This window comes from Calonectris borealis, chromosome 20 (genome assembly GCF_964195595.1).
Source record: "Calonectris borealis chromosome 20, bCalBor7.hap1.2, whole genome shotgun sequence".
NCBI classification, from domain to species: domain Eukaryota; kingdom Metazoa; phylum Chordata; class Aves; order Procellariiformes; family Procellariidae; genus Calonectris; species Calonectris borealis.
The window spans coordinates 4,811,727-4,828,296 of NC_134331.1; the positions used below are offsets into that span (position 1 = coordinate 4,811,727).

Consider the following 16,570-nt stretch of genomic DNA (forward strand, 5'->3'; position numbering starts at 1 on the left):
TTGTAGAACAGTCATTAATAATAATTTAATTCTGTTTACCTAAAGAAATTAAATGTTTTGGTTATATATATATTTCAAGGGCTTCCTATCTTCTCTTTCCAATATTACAAAGTGCACTTTGTGCTATCTAGGAGATAAAGAACCACTTACCTAGGATTTATTATATTCAGTATTTCTCAAATAGATCATTGAGCACTGTGTAGTATTGGAAAAAAAAGGCAAGATGGCCTAAGTATGAAACTTGCAGCAAAACATTTCAAATAACCATCAGCACCTCCTGCTTTTACCGTATTTATCTATACTATAGCAAGTAACAAAATTGGCTAGAAACAATATTAACTCTTAAAAACATGTCAAAACAGCTTAACATTCTTAGGGAAAATATACAAAGTTCTGACTGCAAATCTTTCCCTTTTTGGTTAAAAATTACAGCATGCATTAGTGAGCCTCCCGTATTCCCATAGCTGTGAAGATAATCTACCAACTGGTGTGAAAAAAACATAGCTAAAACAGCAAGCAAATTCAAAGATGCTCTAAAAAAAAAAAAAAAAAAAGAGGTGAAAATTGTTTATGATTCATAGTAGCTAAAATCTGCAATAATTGAGATGATCAATGTAAAAAACATAGGTACAGAAAAAGCAAGGAAAGAGACAAGACTTGGCAGATGACTGGGGAATTCAAAACAATTACAACTTGTTTCTTTTTATTTCTAAACTCCTAAAGGCATAGACTATTTCATGATTTTGTGATTGCCTGGTTTACTTAAGCCTCTGGACATCACAACAGAAGTAATAGTTTCATGATATCGTACAAAAAAATCGTAAAAATAGAGGTGGCTGAAATTCACAATGAGTGAATCTGACTTATAAGCAAGCTAAATTCAATGAACAAAGCTGAATGTTTTTTAAAACTTCCAATTATTTCCCATGGAGCAGAGCAAAATCCATATATATATATATTTGCTTCTGAAGAATCTCTCACCCAGTCAATAGAAAACAACTTGCATAGATGAGTTCTTAAATTCAAAGACTAAATTAATCTCAACAGAAGCATCATTTCACCATTACCTTGTTGTATGGCAATGTTAAATAGATGTTCCAGAATCAGGTAAACATTTTGCTTTACTATATATTAATACTTTGTCAAATCATTTTTACCTTTCGTTTCTTGTGGCAAACTTTCACAAGCAGTACTTCCAGGGTTACAGAATTTTGTTCATTCTCTGAGTTTTGTGATGGCTTATCTAAACAGAAAAATATTTTAAGTTCTGAAAAAGTGAAGATCTATTCAATGGTGTAAATCCACTTGTAATTACTTTTTAACCATAGGTACCTCCAGGCACAAAGACCTCTAGTCAAATTCTAAGTTTCAAAGCTCCCAAAACTTACTAAAAATTCCCACTTGAGAACATATTCTAACTATTCTAATACTAGCAGATAAAAAGCATAGTTGATCTCCAATGTTTAAAAGAGTAAGCTTGCTACCTTTCGCATTGCCAAAACCTTTTTATAGCAGAGAAAAAGGATATAGATTTAAGGAAAGTCAGAATACGCTAATTACAGATAAGTCAAATTATTTCCTATAATTTTTTTTCTTTACAGTTTGCAAACCTCAAATTTGGTTTGCATCAAAACTTAAGATCCTGATGCTATCAGACAGGAAAACAAAACAAAATTTAAAAAACCCTTAAAGGTTATGGAAGGTTAAGTATATGCAGAACAGCTGTTAAAGGACTCTTGAAAGAACCTGAAAAAAGTCCTAGAAAAGAAGACTTGGCTTCACAGTCTCTGCACTATAAATTTCCTAGAGCCTGGAATCTTCAAGATGGCTACTACCAGCAGTATGATCAGCAATGCCAATTAAGAACTGCCTTACAAAATAAATTTCAGTGTATGGTAAGAGAACCTTTAATCATTTGAATTTATATTAATCTAGAAATGTGCCCTCATATGGAAAAAGAATAGAAAGATAAAATTTTATTATATATCTAGTTAAAAAACAGTTTGTGGAAGAAATTCTGAAAAACAATGATCAGTCAAAACTGAATGAATCCTATAAGAAGTTATTTCTGCTCTTTTAAAATCTTACAAATATCATTATAGGCTTAAGTTAAAAAGCTTCACTTTAGTCCATGTCACAAAGAATGTGACATTCAGTGAAATACTTTTTTATGCTCATCAGATATAAAGAGCAAAGCTTTAGCATAGTAAAGACAACATAACCTATGCCTCTTCACTTGCTTTCCTCCTGACACTATATCCACATTCAACAAGCTTACTGTGTTTCAGTTGAGAGTGAGTTCTGGTAACTCATCTAGAAACACTAGCAGTTTTATGAAACAAATGGATTTTTTAAATTGTAAACACAAGACATATTATAAAACTTCTTAGCAAATACAGAAACTCAGGGCAGGGGGGAACCCAAACAAAACTCCACCATGCTCTGTTTCAAGAGTTTCTAACATAATTTCTATCCAGACAAATAAGCATATTAATTGCACCAGCTTCATTAATTTAAATATCTTCTATATTTAATATTCACTATAGCATACATTACTTATGTTAGTGATATTCTTTTCTATTGTACAAATGACCATCAGGCTCTCACTGTATGTATTAGTCTCTTGAAGTGAAAGGTTTTTATAGTTAACAGTAGAGTCACGTAATCTAAACATTCAAAAACACATGGAAAGTCATCAAATTTATTAACATCTCAAAAAATCTACTATAGCCCATGTCTATGTAAGACCACACCATAATAGAAAAGCAGCAAGAAAAGCAAGGTCTGTCAGCAAAATCTATGGACCAACTCTCCTGTCCACTAGGTATTTTAAATTCCATACGTGAGGTTTACTACTATGTACTGTCCTGGAAGGATCAGATTTTGAAGTTACATATTTGAATTTAAGACACATCAGCATACCCTTTCCTTCACTTTTCTACACTTCTCTATTCTTATCAATAGCTGACCCAAAAGTCCTTCTCTCTTGCGGTTTCCCAGCTTAAATAGTGAATGCAACTGTGCTGGGTTTGGCTGGGATAATTTTCTTCATGGAAGCTAGTACAGGGCTATGTTTTGGATTTGTGCTGAAAACAGTGTTGATAACACAGGGATGTTTTAGTTACTGCTGAGCAGGGCTCACACAGAGTCAAGGCCTCTTCTGCTCCTCACCCCACCCCACCAGCGAGCAGGCTGGGGGTGCACAAGAAGCTGGGAGGGGACACAGCTGGGACAGCTGACCCCAACTCACCAAGGGGATATCCCACACCACATGACGTCATGCTCAGCACATAAAGCTGGGGGCAGAAGAAGGAAGGGAGGGACGTTCGGAGTGATGGCGTTTGTCTTCCAAAGTCACCGTTATGCGTGATGGAGCCCTGCTTTCCTGGAGATGGCTGAACACCTGCCTGCCGATGGGAAGCAGTGAACGAATTCCTTGTTTTGCTTTGCTTGTGTGCGCGGCTTTTGCTTTACCTATTAAACCGTCTTTATCTCAACCCATGAGTTTTCTCACTTTTACTCTTCCAACTCTCTCCCACACCCCACCGGGGGGGAGTGAGCGAGCGGCTGTGTGGTGCTTAGTTGCCAGCTGCGGTTAAGCCACGACAGGAACATATAACATGAAGTTCCTGAGAGCAGAAACAAAATGAATACTATCCATTGAGACCAGCATTATTTTGAAGTTCCAGAAGCAGAATATTCCTAATCTACAGATTTGAAGAACTTTCTCAGAATATTATTACAGTTTAATAAAGAAGTGATTCTGAAATCTACATATTTGCAACTTTAACTTTCAAACATCTTACTGAATAGATCTGGTTAAGCCTAAGATACTTTGAGGGAACATAACTTCCAGAAAAAGGGACAAAACCTGTTACATGAATTGTATTAGCTTTTACATCCAAAGACTAAGATGCCATTCAGAATATTTTTAACCGAAAAATTAGAAAAACCACTTTATTTTAATGGATAAACAGCTAATTTTTTTTCAGGGAAGTAAAAAGACAGTGAATTTACCCATGCCTATACAGCACAAAGCATGTCACTTCTGCTTTCGTTAAAGGAATAGAACCCTTCGTTCTGGTCTGGGAAGTCCAATATTCCGATTTTGAGAGGTAAAGCCTTATGTGCACAAAAGACACAATAGAATGACTGCAAGTCACTAAAACATGATTTCCATTGCTTTTATAATCACTGACATGGCCTTTGCCTCATTTCTAGGTTCTACTTGATAAAATTTATTCTCACACTTCTATTTTAAATTAAAAAACACTGAATCTTCTAACTATTTGAAGGCTGAGGTTTTTTTTAAAGCTACTTCAAATACCCCAAAGATACACTCCCATAAAATCACTTTATTCAGGAACTCCTCAAGGTCTATTTCAGTTTGAATGGGCGATGATTTGAAGCATTTCTCAAAATCACTGTTTTGACTAAAACCCTGGAAGGCTTATCTGCTTAACATTACAATTACACTACAACATATTTAAAGCGCTATTGAAAGTATTGTAACTAATGCGACAGTCTGAGCTTAAGTAAGTTAAAATCTGCATTCAAACAGCAGAGATTCAAAATATTCAAATATTCCCCTCACAGATCTATACTAATTTCAGAGGTGCTATACCAATTAACAGTATGATGAATGAATTAGCAAACATACCATTTTTATGGAAGAACCCAGTAAATGTAAGTTGCAAATGAGCAGACAAGCTAAACAGAAAAAAAAAGAAAGGAAACGTTAGAACAAATAAGTATTTACTTCTCACAGCAGCCACTCCACTCCATTCACTGATGTTCAGGACAGGCCTACGAAAGAGGCAGAACTATAACGAAGCAGTCCATCTTTCTAACTTGCAAACTGCCTGGATACAGCAGTTGCAATTGATGCAAAGTTGTAGACCAGTTTTCTCTTTACAGACCGATTCTCTCTATGTATTGTATGACTTGACACATAAAAAAAAAAAGCAGCGGTTTAAACACTACAGTAGAAGGGCATTGCCTGAAGACATGAGATCTTGCCTTCACAGGCAGGCAAACACATTTCCTAGACGTTCATCAGCAACAGACATGAGTTTTGGTGGAAATTTTCTAGAACATCACCCTGAACCATGCACTTGGTATCGTGGTTTTTTTTTTTTTTTTTTAAGATAAGTATTTTAAGTTTAGTAAGAAGAATCTTTACAATGGGGAAGCTACAGCCTTAGAAATAAAGATTATCAGTCATATCAAGTCCATATTATCCATAACATATGCAATCAAAATAATAGTCGCATCTATTTTGTGGCAGAGCACTGCAGCTCATAGCCTAGACTATTCTGCTGACTATAGACCCATTTTATTTCAAATTGTTAAATTCGGAATACATTTCAGCTTAAAGCAATTATTCATAAACCTAGATTAAAATGGGTCTCAAAACCACTTAGTATTTCTGAAGTACATAGTATTGAACAAAATATCACCTCTTACACTAGATACAATTTTCAGCACCTTCACTGACTTCTCAGGAAGACACAATCTGACATTCAATGCCTATTTTTAAAACACAAACACTCTTGAGAGCACTGAGATGATTAGTGAAAGTGCCCAACAGCTTGAGCATTTAAAAGACTGCTCAACTCGCATCATTCATCCGTGTCACTTTTCCAGACCAGTTCTCGACTAACGTACATTTTCTGATAGTTTTGAAAGCACAAAAAACAACACACACAAATCAATATTCCATTTTGTTTCAACATGAGCCTTATCCTTAAAAAGAGAGTATTTACCTAGCAAGTGTCCACAATATACGGAGCAAAAGATAATTAAGAAAAATAATATATAGCAAATCTATAAAACCTCTTAGAACACAAGTTTGTTTCAGACTAAATTGTATCTAGCATGGTTGCCTCTGAAGTAGTCTAATTATTTGCAAATGCTATGGAAAAACAACAGCTGGTTAAAAACCAAGCAAGCACCACAAAAAAACCCATCTCAACACGTCTTCACACATTCCAGCAACTAGTCTTAGTTAGTCTTTAAGTTGTCTAGTTTTGGTTTAAAATTTCCACAATGCTTTGCATTTCATGATTTATCAGTACATAAAATAGAAGCGTTTTGGCAAATTATCTACAGTCTTTCTAGCAAAAAAGAACAGAAAGCCAACCTGCAGGACTAAAGCAGATCTTTGACTGAATTGTATAGATTAGAACAAAATTATTCTGGAAGTCTTACGATGGATTGGTTAATTTTCATCATCTATACTTTCACAAAAAGCTTGGATGTTTAATTCATACATAAAGAATATAATAAAAAAAAGTTATGGTCATCACCTATCACACTCAAATATCACAAACACATTGTATGCTACATCACCTCTCAGTGAACAAGCTTTTTATACCATTTTATTTCAGCACTAGGAAACTCATCAAGAAACAACAGACCAGGCATATTTGCTATGCCTTCTTTTTGCCATCATTACAAAGACAGGCTAGGATGAAAATGAACTGAAACACATCAGTCCCAAGTTTCACATCTCTGCTGAACTTTGACTTTTGACAAATACAGTATGGCAAATTCAGCAAGAGTTCAGTATTTTTTTCTGAAGCAGAGTAGTAAGACCTGATAAAATATGAGTTTCATCCAACATTTAAGTGTGTTACATAATTTAAAGTAAACTCTTGTGGAAAAAAAAAAATTAACATGACAAAACCAATAGGTACACCAGTATAAAGGTAATTACTATTTCAAAATTATAATTCACACGCTAAGCCCCGTGCCAAGTGACAATTCCATATGGAATTAAGACTTGAAATTATCTATTTGTTAAAGAGGGTTAAACGACGACACACTGTTATTCAGATAGAACTATGCAAAGGTTCAACATGAGATATATGTGGGGTCAGACCACAAGAAAAATCTCAGACTAAGCAATATTTCTCACAAGAAAATTCGAAGGGAAAATTGTAAGTTTTACAGCCTTTAATGAAAACATTTTGTAACTAGTTACCTGATTATGGCTTGAGATGGGTAAGATCTTTTAAATACTGTTAAAAGTGTCTGGGTTTTTTGTTTTGTTTTGGGTTTGTTTTTTTTTTTTTACATAACTATGAATGTAAGGTTAAAAATAGCAAGTATACAACCATAAAAACCCAAATACTGTAACTTCATGGTATTTTTTAATTCTTCCAGCAGTTTAGTTATTTCCACAGATTAGTTACTGACACAACTGACAGTCTTAAAAAAAAAGTTAAGGCAAATAGCTGTTTGAGGCTTCTATACACATTTCAAGAAACAGCATGACAAATACTGAAAGCTTATCCTGATACTGCTTTTCTGCAAGTTTTTAACTGACCAGCACACACACACATTTTAAAATTTTGGAAGCAACATTTCAAACAGTAAGTACCTTGCTTCTAATAGTTACTTTTTACCACTTCCATTTTATCAATCAAAAAGACTTTTGATTTAGTGCACGCATGTGCTCATTTGTACATATGCACACAAATATATATGCAGGGCAGTACCTGTGAGATTCTTGTTCTCCCTTCATTTTCTCTACTTTTGATAACATGTCATCTACTTTGAATGTTTTCCTGTGAAGAAAAAGCAGAAAGAATAGTTTCACATAGCCACTATTCCCATAATATGAAACAAGAAAATTTATTCAGCCTAAACTTTGACTTGGTTTTCAATCTAAAACTGTCTACATATACAATTTTAGCCTTCTGTTCAGAAAGCACCCTTTTTATACCTTTTTAGGCCTAGTAGCACACCCGTGTTGTAGGGACACAACTGCAATACAGCTTCTCAAGCAGTATCAAAATAATACAAAGAATGAAAAACACACCTTTCAGAAGTAATCCTACTGCTCATAAGAAGTGTCATTTAACAGCACTATATTCAAACCTTGCAATGAACATGTCTAAACACATTTCAGCTTTGGTCAAAGAAAATCTTCCCACTTTAATGACACTTACACCTACTAGGAACTTATGTGTCAGCTCTTCAGTCATTACTATTTTAATCTTGATCATAATAATGAAAAACACTTAAAACCTTATCTGACAAAACAGTTAAAAAACTAATTATAAAAACCCCTTTCTCTCTCCACAAAGTTATATTAAATGGACACAATACAAAGCACAATGAATTCTGAAGCTACTTCTAGAGCACACTCACAGGAAATGAGAGGGAAGACAACAACCAATGACAACAATGTCATAGAGAATAATCACTTCAAATCATTCCTCTCCGTAATTCTGACATCAGTCTGTTCATGCTCATATGTTCAGCCTGTTCTGCCATACATACAATTTTACGTTCATTTCTAAATAAAGTTCACTCACGAACAGAAGCTATTCAATAGTTTCCAGAACAGTCTTTCAATTTTTCTTTAAAGGAAAATTAATGCTTGGACTTAGATGCCAACAAAATTGCACTAGACTAGAGTAACAACACAAGAGATGCTAGGGCATCCTTCCATTTATACCTTAGAAAAATGAAATAAGAAGAGCATAAGCTGTTGCCAAATACTGGATTTCTTGTGGGGGGAACAATGATGACATGCTCGGGGGAAGTGGGAAGCATCGTCCACAGAAATACCCTGACTGAAGAAACACTGATGTCACACATTGTCTACATTCAGCATGTAATGCATCTGAATGATTTAGTTACAAATCGCATGGTGACTAAATAGTAACACTGGACAAGAAACACTACAGCAGTACAGGGCTGCAGTCAGATAACAAGGAGAAAAATAATTATGATTTGTGTAGTAAACAATCACTGAGTCAAAGCTCTACTCAGCCTAAGATTCACACAGATGACAGATTCAAGAACTGACTCACCTACACTAAAATGTGGGATTATTAAAATGAACATTGCAATGCTCAGCTTTAAAGCTAAAGATGTTAAGAACAGAAGAATTTGTTGAAAGTTTGAGATTCTAAAGTTAAAAAGTCTCTGTGCGCACTTTGCCCAAGCTCATCAAAATCATCCACTGTTCTGCAGAACAGCAAGTAGCACACTTATCTTTAGAAGGCCTTCTTCAGACTAAAGAAATGCTTAAAACCGCTCTAGAGCAAAGTTATGTCATGATCGGAACATGAGCCAAAAACCAGCTAAGAGACAAACATGTTTCAGGAATGGGGGAAAGTTTAACAATCTTTCATAAAATACACTAATATCTGACACAGCTTGCATTTAGTATTTCTGAGCATTACTGATTCAGAAAGAACAATGACACAACCTTTCCTAATGTCAAACTCAGGTTAGTTAAAACAAGAAAACAGTCCTCCTAAAAATCTTTCAGAAAAAAATAAAAATAGCAACCAAAAAACCATTAAATCAAAATTGTTGCCTTTGAAGTTAACTTGTAGGAACATTAAAAAAAACCCCAGAAACTCCTTTAAACTGAATTACTATTTTTAAGTTACCATGTTCCCATGCATAACAGACAAAATTAAGTTTTTGTAATAACCATCCTTAACACCCAGGATTTTCAAGACAGCATTTACTTGTGCTACAACCATGCGCATCTTGCGGATTCCTTTCTCCACCCACTCTTTACTCCAGTCAAGCACAGTCATAATCAACAAAGTATTAAAAGTCACATCATAGCATGCCATTACTCTGCCAATAAATAAAAAAATTATTCCTTTATCCAAATACTGTATGGGAAGCAACTTTTGTTAACAGTTAGTAACTTTTCCAACGCCATCATTTGGTCTAACATAGTAACACGTGAAGACAGACCCAAAGGCGGAAAGCCCATTTCAATTCTACATCAAGTGTCACTTGACCCAAGCATATTACCTCTCCAATGATAACCAGCAACTTCAATATTCTTTTAGCCCAAGTTGACAGATGCCCATCAACTTATTCCCTATCAACATTTCTCTATACTCTAAGCATTCTAGTCTTTTAAACACTTTCTCAGTATTAAACATACGGACCAACATCAACGGATAATTTCTTGGTAAAAATGCAGTTTTACTTCCCTACCTCCAAGTGATAAATTTGTCTGGCATTTTTCTCAGACTACTGTAGAGCTAGAGATAAAACACGTGGAGCTATAATTACTATTGTGATAGGTAAGCTCTATAAAGTTTGGAGATAACTTCTTTGTATTTTACATATGGTACTGTTTAGTGAAATGGCAATCAAAACAATGATCAGCAATTTAAAAATGGCAGAATTAAGAGGTTCTAGGAGAATAAATAAATAAATAAATATACATGTATAGTCATGGTCCACTTAAGCAGGCTAACAATGATGCAGTTCCAAAAGACACGTCTTCGCAAAGAGAACTCTACTAACATTTTCACTATATTGAAGCCAGGTACATAAATTTTTCCTAATACAAGCCTCAGGAAGATCTTCTACTCTAGTTTGGATATTTTTCCTCTTTTAAAGCCCCTTTTTCACCAGAATAACAGGATCACATACCTTAACTATTTCTGTTTAATGAAGAAAGGCAATTATGGTCTTGTGCACATGTGAAAGTGTTTACCAGCACAGATCAGCAAACAACTATCCTGCTAACCTCCTCTGGAAGTTCAGCTGAGACTGTTTTGCCACAGTCTCTCTGTTTTCCCACTACATCTAAATAGTCCAAACTGCCTTTAAACTCAACTTTTGTAGTTTTAACTAGGTGGAAAGAGAAGGACCACAGTACTGGCAGAGCATGGAAAGGTTGGGGGGAGGGGGGGGGGGGCGCAGGGGAGAAAAACGCACTTCTTTGCAATTACTTTCTGGTTTCTTTCCCCTCAACTATGTTAGCTCACTTCTGTTGCATTATTGTGTTTTTATAAAGAAAACATACTGAGATGTTTTACTTAATCTTCCTAGACCTAATTACCAGAATGATTTCAATAAGTCAGTACTGTCAGAAAACTAGTGAGTGAAATGACTATTAATCTGTCTGTTATTAGAACACTACCTAACTAAAATCACAGTTCTAAAAAAAAGCGTTAAGGGAACTAGTAAAAATTAGTATGTTTCAAAGAGAAACTAAGCATTACTTGTGCAGCTGAATTTGAACTGGAATTTGGAACAGTGGACAACACAATACATGCAAAGTACCATTTCTTGTTTCCCAGCAACTACAGCAGATATCCAAAGAAACAGATTCAGGTACAAGAACATGCGCATTTCAATCAACTATAAGTTACTATAAGTTATAAGCAAGAACTTCCTGTTGCACAATTCTAGTTTTAAAAAAAAAAAGATAAAACACTCTGAACATTATTTCTTAAAATTTGGCTCTGCCTTATTTTAAAATAAGCAAACAATTCACTTTGGTAACTTTTGTAAAAAAAAGTAAGCCGCAACTTCAAGTTTAAAAAAAAAAAAAAAATCTGATCGTTACCTGTCGTAAGTACCTGAAATTGTGTGTTACAGATTCAGCTTTAAGAAAAAGTTATATTTTAGCATTAAAGCTAATGGCAAGAACATTAAACAATATCCAAGAATCCAAGAACACCAAATATAGCTTCTTTAATTTAAATAAAAACGTACAGATTCTATTGCTCAACAGATCATTCAAATATTACCTTCCTTAGATACAAATATAGTTTAAATTAGAATTGTCTGCATAATCAGATTTTACGAATATTCCTTAAGTGTTCATGATTAAGTATTTCAGTCCCACAGCAACTGTTTCCAAGCAATAAGAACTTTAGTGTTAAAATATTTTAAAATAAATATTCAGGCTACAAAAAATCCAAAGTGTAACAAATGATTTTCAGTGAGGGGGAAGTATCTGAAAGGACTTTGCAATTCAGCTAATAAATAATGTACACTGCACTTTTCACTCTGCAGTATTTATATATTTTAAAGTCTATTGACATGCAGCTGTAGCACCTCACGTGAGACAAATGACTATTTTGCAATGCCAAAACTGAAGCCCATTTCTCAGATGTATCCAGTTCAAAGCAACCTTTTTAAAGTGTTTGCTGGATTTTTTGTAAAATGATATAAACTGACCTCCTTCATTTTTCAGCTTTTAAAATAATTACAGAAATAATTACTGGATCCTTCCAAGACCAATTAACAAAACCAATAGTTTTGTGTTTGGTGGGTTTTTTTTTTTTAAAAAAAATAAGCAGTTAGGTTACAGTTTAAACTAAAATCTTTCATATGGTTATGATCAAGCACCACTGATTACAAGAGCTCAGACCTTAAAAAACAAACAAAAGTGTGTAACAAGTTCTCCCCCAAAACAGAAAACAAACATGGGAGAATTAGGTAGGATTCTGCAGATAGTTATCCACATTTGAGTACTCCCAGTATCAACTGAAGTCACAAGCATAAAGTCACACACACCCTTAAAATTGCAGAAAAGTTCTCAGAAATCAACGGCGAAGTGATTTTTTAAGTTCTTCAAAAAGAAAAGGTCACGTTTTACACATCTTTTGAGAAGAGGAGGTTGACCTCCACTATTTTTTGGACTTCTGCTACTTGGTTAACATTTTAGGATTACTTTTCAAAAAACAATTTTACCTTTTGATATTTGTTCGGGAGTTTCTGTGGGACATGTAAGTGAGAGTTCTGTGCAAAAATATTGGCTGCAAGAAAAAAAAAAAAAAGGGAAAGGTTATGCTTTAATTAAAATTTCCTACAAGTCCAAAGTAAAGGAGTGATAAAGACCGATTACTCACTGCTATTAGATTCCGGGTACGTAGAAATCTGTATATCTGTGTTGGTTCTAAGAAAAAGAAACACATGTTACCCAACATACCTTGTAACTCCAGAAAGACAGCCTTCTAATGATAAAAAAGTATCTAATTTAGCATGTTGATTTTTTTTTAAACAATTATCACAAAAGTTATCATTTAAGTGAAGCATCACGATATCCAAATAACTCCAAGTTAACAAGTCAAAGGTTACTCCACCTACTGTACAACACAAAGCAACTTCTTGTTAAGCTACCATAAATCGGTAGTCACAACTCAACTATGACTGCTCTTGCTTTGCACAAAATATGTTTCTTACAGGCTTTATAAAAGGGCAGAAAAAATATCTCAACATATTACAATCTATTGTCGAATAGGTAAGTTTTCTTCACGAACTTAATGAACATATCTGATAGGATACCAAAATAGTATACTAAATTTACATAGTCAGACAATTTGGTATCTGATTGTTTTATCCTTCTGGAAAGTACCAAGGTCACTTGTACAAGGTACCAAAACAAGAAGAGGGACTGTCAGTTGACTATGACGCATACGGATCATCCTAAGCTAGGAAATTCACTTCCAAAACCTTTTACATTCATAGGATCAGAAAAATGTTGATTCTGTTAAAGCAACTACTGTTTCAAAGTGCAAATGGAGGGAGGATAATACAACCATACACAATACTGACATGAAAGGGGAGCATCGTTTAAAATAGGTGTAATAACTAAAGTTCAAAAGAGCAAGACTTGCCTACGGAAAAGAGGACCTTCAGTTTACTTTTAACCAATTCAGATAAATCAGGATAAAAAAGGTTTTTGTCTGGATCAGGCTATAGCTAACAAGAATTCCAATCTAAACTGAAATACATCCTTTTCAAACCGAAATAAAAGCCAGCTTCATTAGGTAACGTCAGCAAGAAACTTGGAAATGACTCGATAAAACACATTAAGTGTAGAGAAAAAAGATAGAGAATGGAGAATGCCTTGTTGCCCATGCTAAGGCTGCTAACACTGCCTCCATCTCCCGCATAAAGAAAACAAACAACTATTTATTTTTTAAGAAATATAAAACTTTATTTTCATATGACTGCAAAACATCTATTTCAAATAGCTGGAAACCTTATTGTAATGTATAGAATTCTGTGATTAGAAGTGAAAAAGGACAGCATTTTATATCCTTCATCCCTTTTTAAAGATACGATTCAGCCTTATTTCTACACTTACGAATGTAAGACCCCAAAGAATCTATTATTAGAGAGACATATTATTATTAGAGAAGGAAATCTTAAAATGATCCCAGTATTTCCTTTTAGAAGCCTGATGAAAACCAGTAAAATTCTGCTTAATGCAAATTGTCATAATAAAAATCTGTATTTTTCTAATCAAGATAAAAGACAGAAAAGAAAGAAATTAAGAAACATGCACTTTGCTAGCAAATGAAAATACAGAGTAGTCACAACTTTTAAAGAAACATCCCGGGTTTTTTAGTCTCCAAAAAACCATGACATAATCGTAATCTAGAAAGGTATGAAAACATTAAATTACATTCAGAAGGACGTAATTTAATTTAAAGACAGTGCACTGCTGCTTCAACTTTAGTTTTCCCAAGCAGAAAAATTCTGAAACACACTTTTCAACCTGTAGACAGACATATGTTTCACAAGTCTGTATTACTCAGCAAAAGCTTAAAATAAATCTTTATCTTTTTCTAGCATATGACCTTGAAAAGGGACAAAAACATTCAGGAAGAACATGATTCAATACTACACGTGTTAGGATTTTTTATTCCAATGTTTACTTATTGCAGTTTTCCCATAATATTCACACTACAGAGTTAATGCGCTATGATACATTTACACTTTAACTTACGCCTGATCACTACCTGCACAACTCTATGCTTCCCTTATCTGACAGACTGAAGCATGGGCAAGAGAGTTTTCTTCCCCCATCTCGGACACTGACACCAAGCAAACCTCTTAAAACTCATTTGCCACTTGACCTACTTGCAGTACAGTATTTATTGAACATATAGCTTTGTTAACAGGGCTAAGGTTCAAAGAATCACGCATTATTAAGAATTTGAGACACCACCAAAAACTCCAACACTTTCTCAAACACTGCCACCGTCTATAGCAAGTGAACGCGAGCAGTGACAGCACCAATCCCAGAACCGGATCATGTCTTTAGTGGGGCATTAAAAATTTCCTTCAAATCCTAGCAATTGCACAGAAATCTTTTAGTACAACGTAAGTTTATTGCTACACTGTGCTTCTCAATCAGATTTCCATAAACTACTTTCTGGTGCATCCAAGGGGATTCTCCTCCTATCTGGAACTGCCACAGGGTGATGCACGGGTCGCAAAGGTCAATTTCCAATATGAAATCTCAACTAAGGGACAATTACTGCCAGACAAAGAAAAACCAAGTACAGTGAAGTCTTAATCACATCCTGCCCCTGAAAGGGGCTCGAAAGGCAGTCGCCAGAGAGGGAAGAGCCTCCTCGTTCCCGACTCCCAGTGCCTCCAAGGGCTGTTAGAGGAGGGAAGGGAACCAGCCACCCCGAAAGCCTGATGGGAACTGTTACTGAGAAACCAAGTTCATCGGCTGGGCGCAGACACACACCCCCGCCCTCCACCCAGCGGGCCCCGGCCCTGGGAGCCTCTCGCCACCCTGCCCGCACACCGGCCCCCGAACCTCGCGCTTCCGCCCGAGACCCGCCGGGCCCCCGCCTCCCCGGCGGAGCCCCCTTTCTCCCCCAGCCCCGCTCTCTTCGCCCTCCTCTCCGGTCCCAGCTCCCTCCCTCCCCCGACCATGTTTACCCCCGGAAGCCCCTGCTCTCCACAGCCCTCCCCTCCTCCTCCTCCCGCCCTTTCTGCGGCGGCCCCGGCCGGTCCCGCCGGCTCGGGCCCCCACTTCCTCCCCCAGCCCGGTACTCACTCTCGAAGGCCTGAAGAAAGAGCTCGTGGTCGGCCTGGATCTGCTCCATCTTCGGCTTCTTCACGGGGGGCAGCGCCGCCGCCGCTGCCGCCGCCGCCGAGGAGGCCGAGGAACCGCCCGAGTAACCGCTTCCTCCGCCGCCGCCGCCGCCGCCTGCGGCACCACCAGATTTGCCGCCGGGAGCCGCCGCCGCGGCGGAGCCCCCGAACCCCCCGCCGCCGCCGCCTCCGCCGCCACCTCCTCCTCCGGCGGCGCCGCCAGCGGAGCCCGAGCTGGGCCCCGCACCTCCACCGTGCTTCTGAGGAGCCATGGGCCTGGCCCCCGAGAGGGCCCCGGCAGGACGGAGACCGAGCGGGGAGGGAGGGGGCGGCTGGGGCGGGTGGGGTGAGGCGGGGGGAGGGGAAGCGCCGAGCTCCAACTCCTCTAAGTCTCCTCCGCTCCGCTCTCCTCAGCGCTACGACCAGCCGAACCCGACGACCACGACGCGCCCGCCTCCCCCACTCGCCCATTGGCTCCGAAGATGGCGCCGCACCGCCGCATTGGCCAGTGCGGGGCCCGCCCCCGCGTGACGCACGGATGGTTCTGGAAGAGTTTGGTTGGTCGGTGCGCTTCGCCGCTTGGCGCTTCTCCCCTCCCCCTCCTTTGAACTGAATTCGCGGGAAAGGGCCGCTCGCCCTGCGGCGCGGGGCATGCTGGGTAGAGCGGGCCGCCTCCGCCTGCCGCCCGGGGGCCGCCCCTCGCCGCCCCGCCGGGGCAGCTCCCCCGGCTCCTGCCCTCGCACCCCTCCTCCGCCGCTCTGCCCGCCCCCGCCGGGCTGCCCGGAGCTTCGGGCATTCCGTGCCCCTTCCCGCGGCTCGGCCCCGCGCCACGTCCCGGTGCCTCCGCGGCCGCACAGGTAGCTGGTGCCCCTCTCGCCTGAGGGAAGCCGTCCCCTGCGCGGCGGCGCCGCTGAGGGGCCGCTCCGCTGCTCGCGGGAGC

At 38.1% G+C, this 16,570-nt stretch overlaps 1 protein-coding gene across 1 annotated transcript in view; it reads right to left on the reverse strand.

Annotated features, from left to right (window-relative positions):
• The window catches only part of SUZ12 (SUZ12 polycomb repressive complex 2 subunit), a 34,396-nt gene extending 18,280 nt beyond the window's left edge, over window positions 1–16,116 (reverse strand). The window contains 7 exon segments of the mRNA XM_075169572.1: window positions 1,158–1,243; window positions 4,661–4,710; window positions 7,503–7,571; window positions 12,481–12,545; window positions 12,639–12,685; window positions 15,593–16,038; window positions 16,040–16,116. Coding sequence (XP_075025673.1) covers window positions 1,158–1,243; window positions 4,661–4,710; window positions 7,503–7,571; window positions 12,481–12,545; window positions 12,639–12,685; window positions 15,593–16,038; window positions 16,040–16,101 — 825 coding nt within the window. The 5' untranslated portion in view covers window positions 16,102–16,116.
• Window positions 16,117–16,570: the final 454 nt, after the last annotated feature.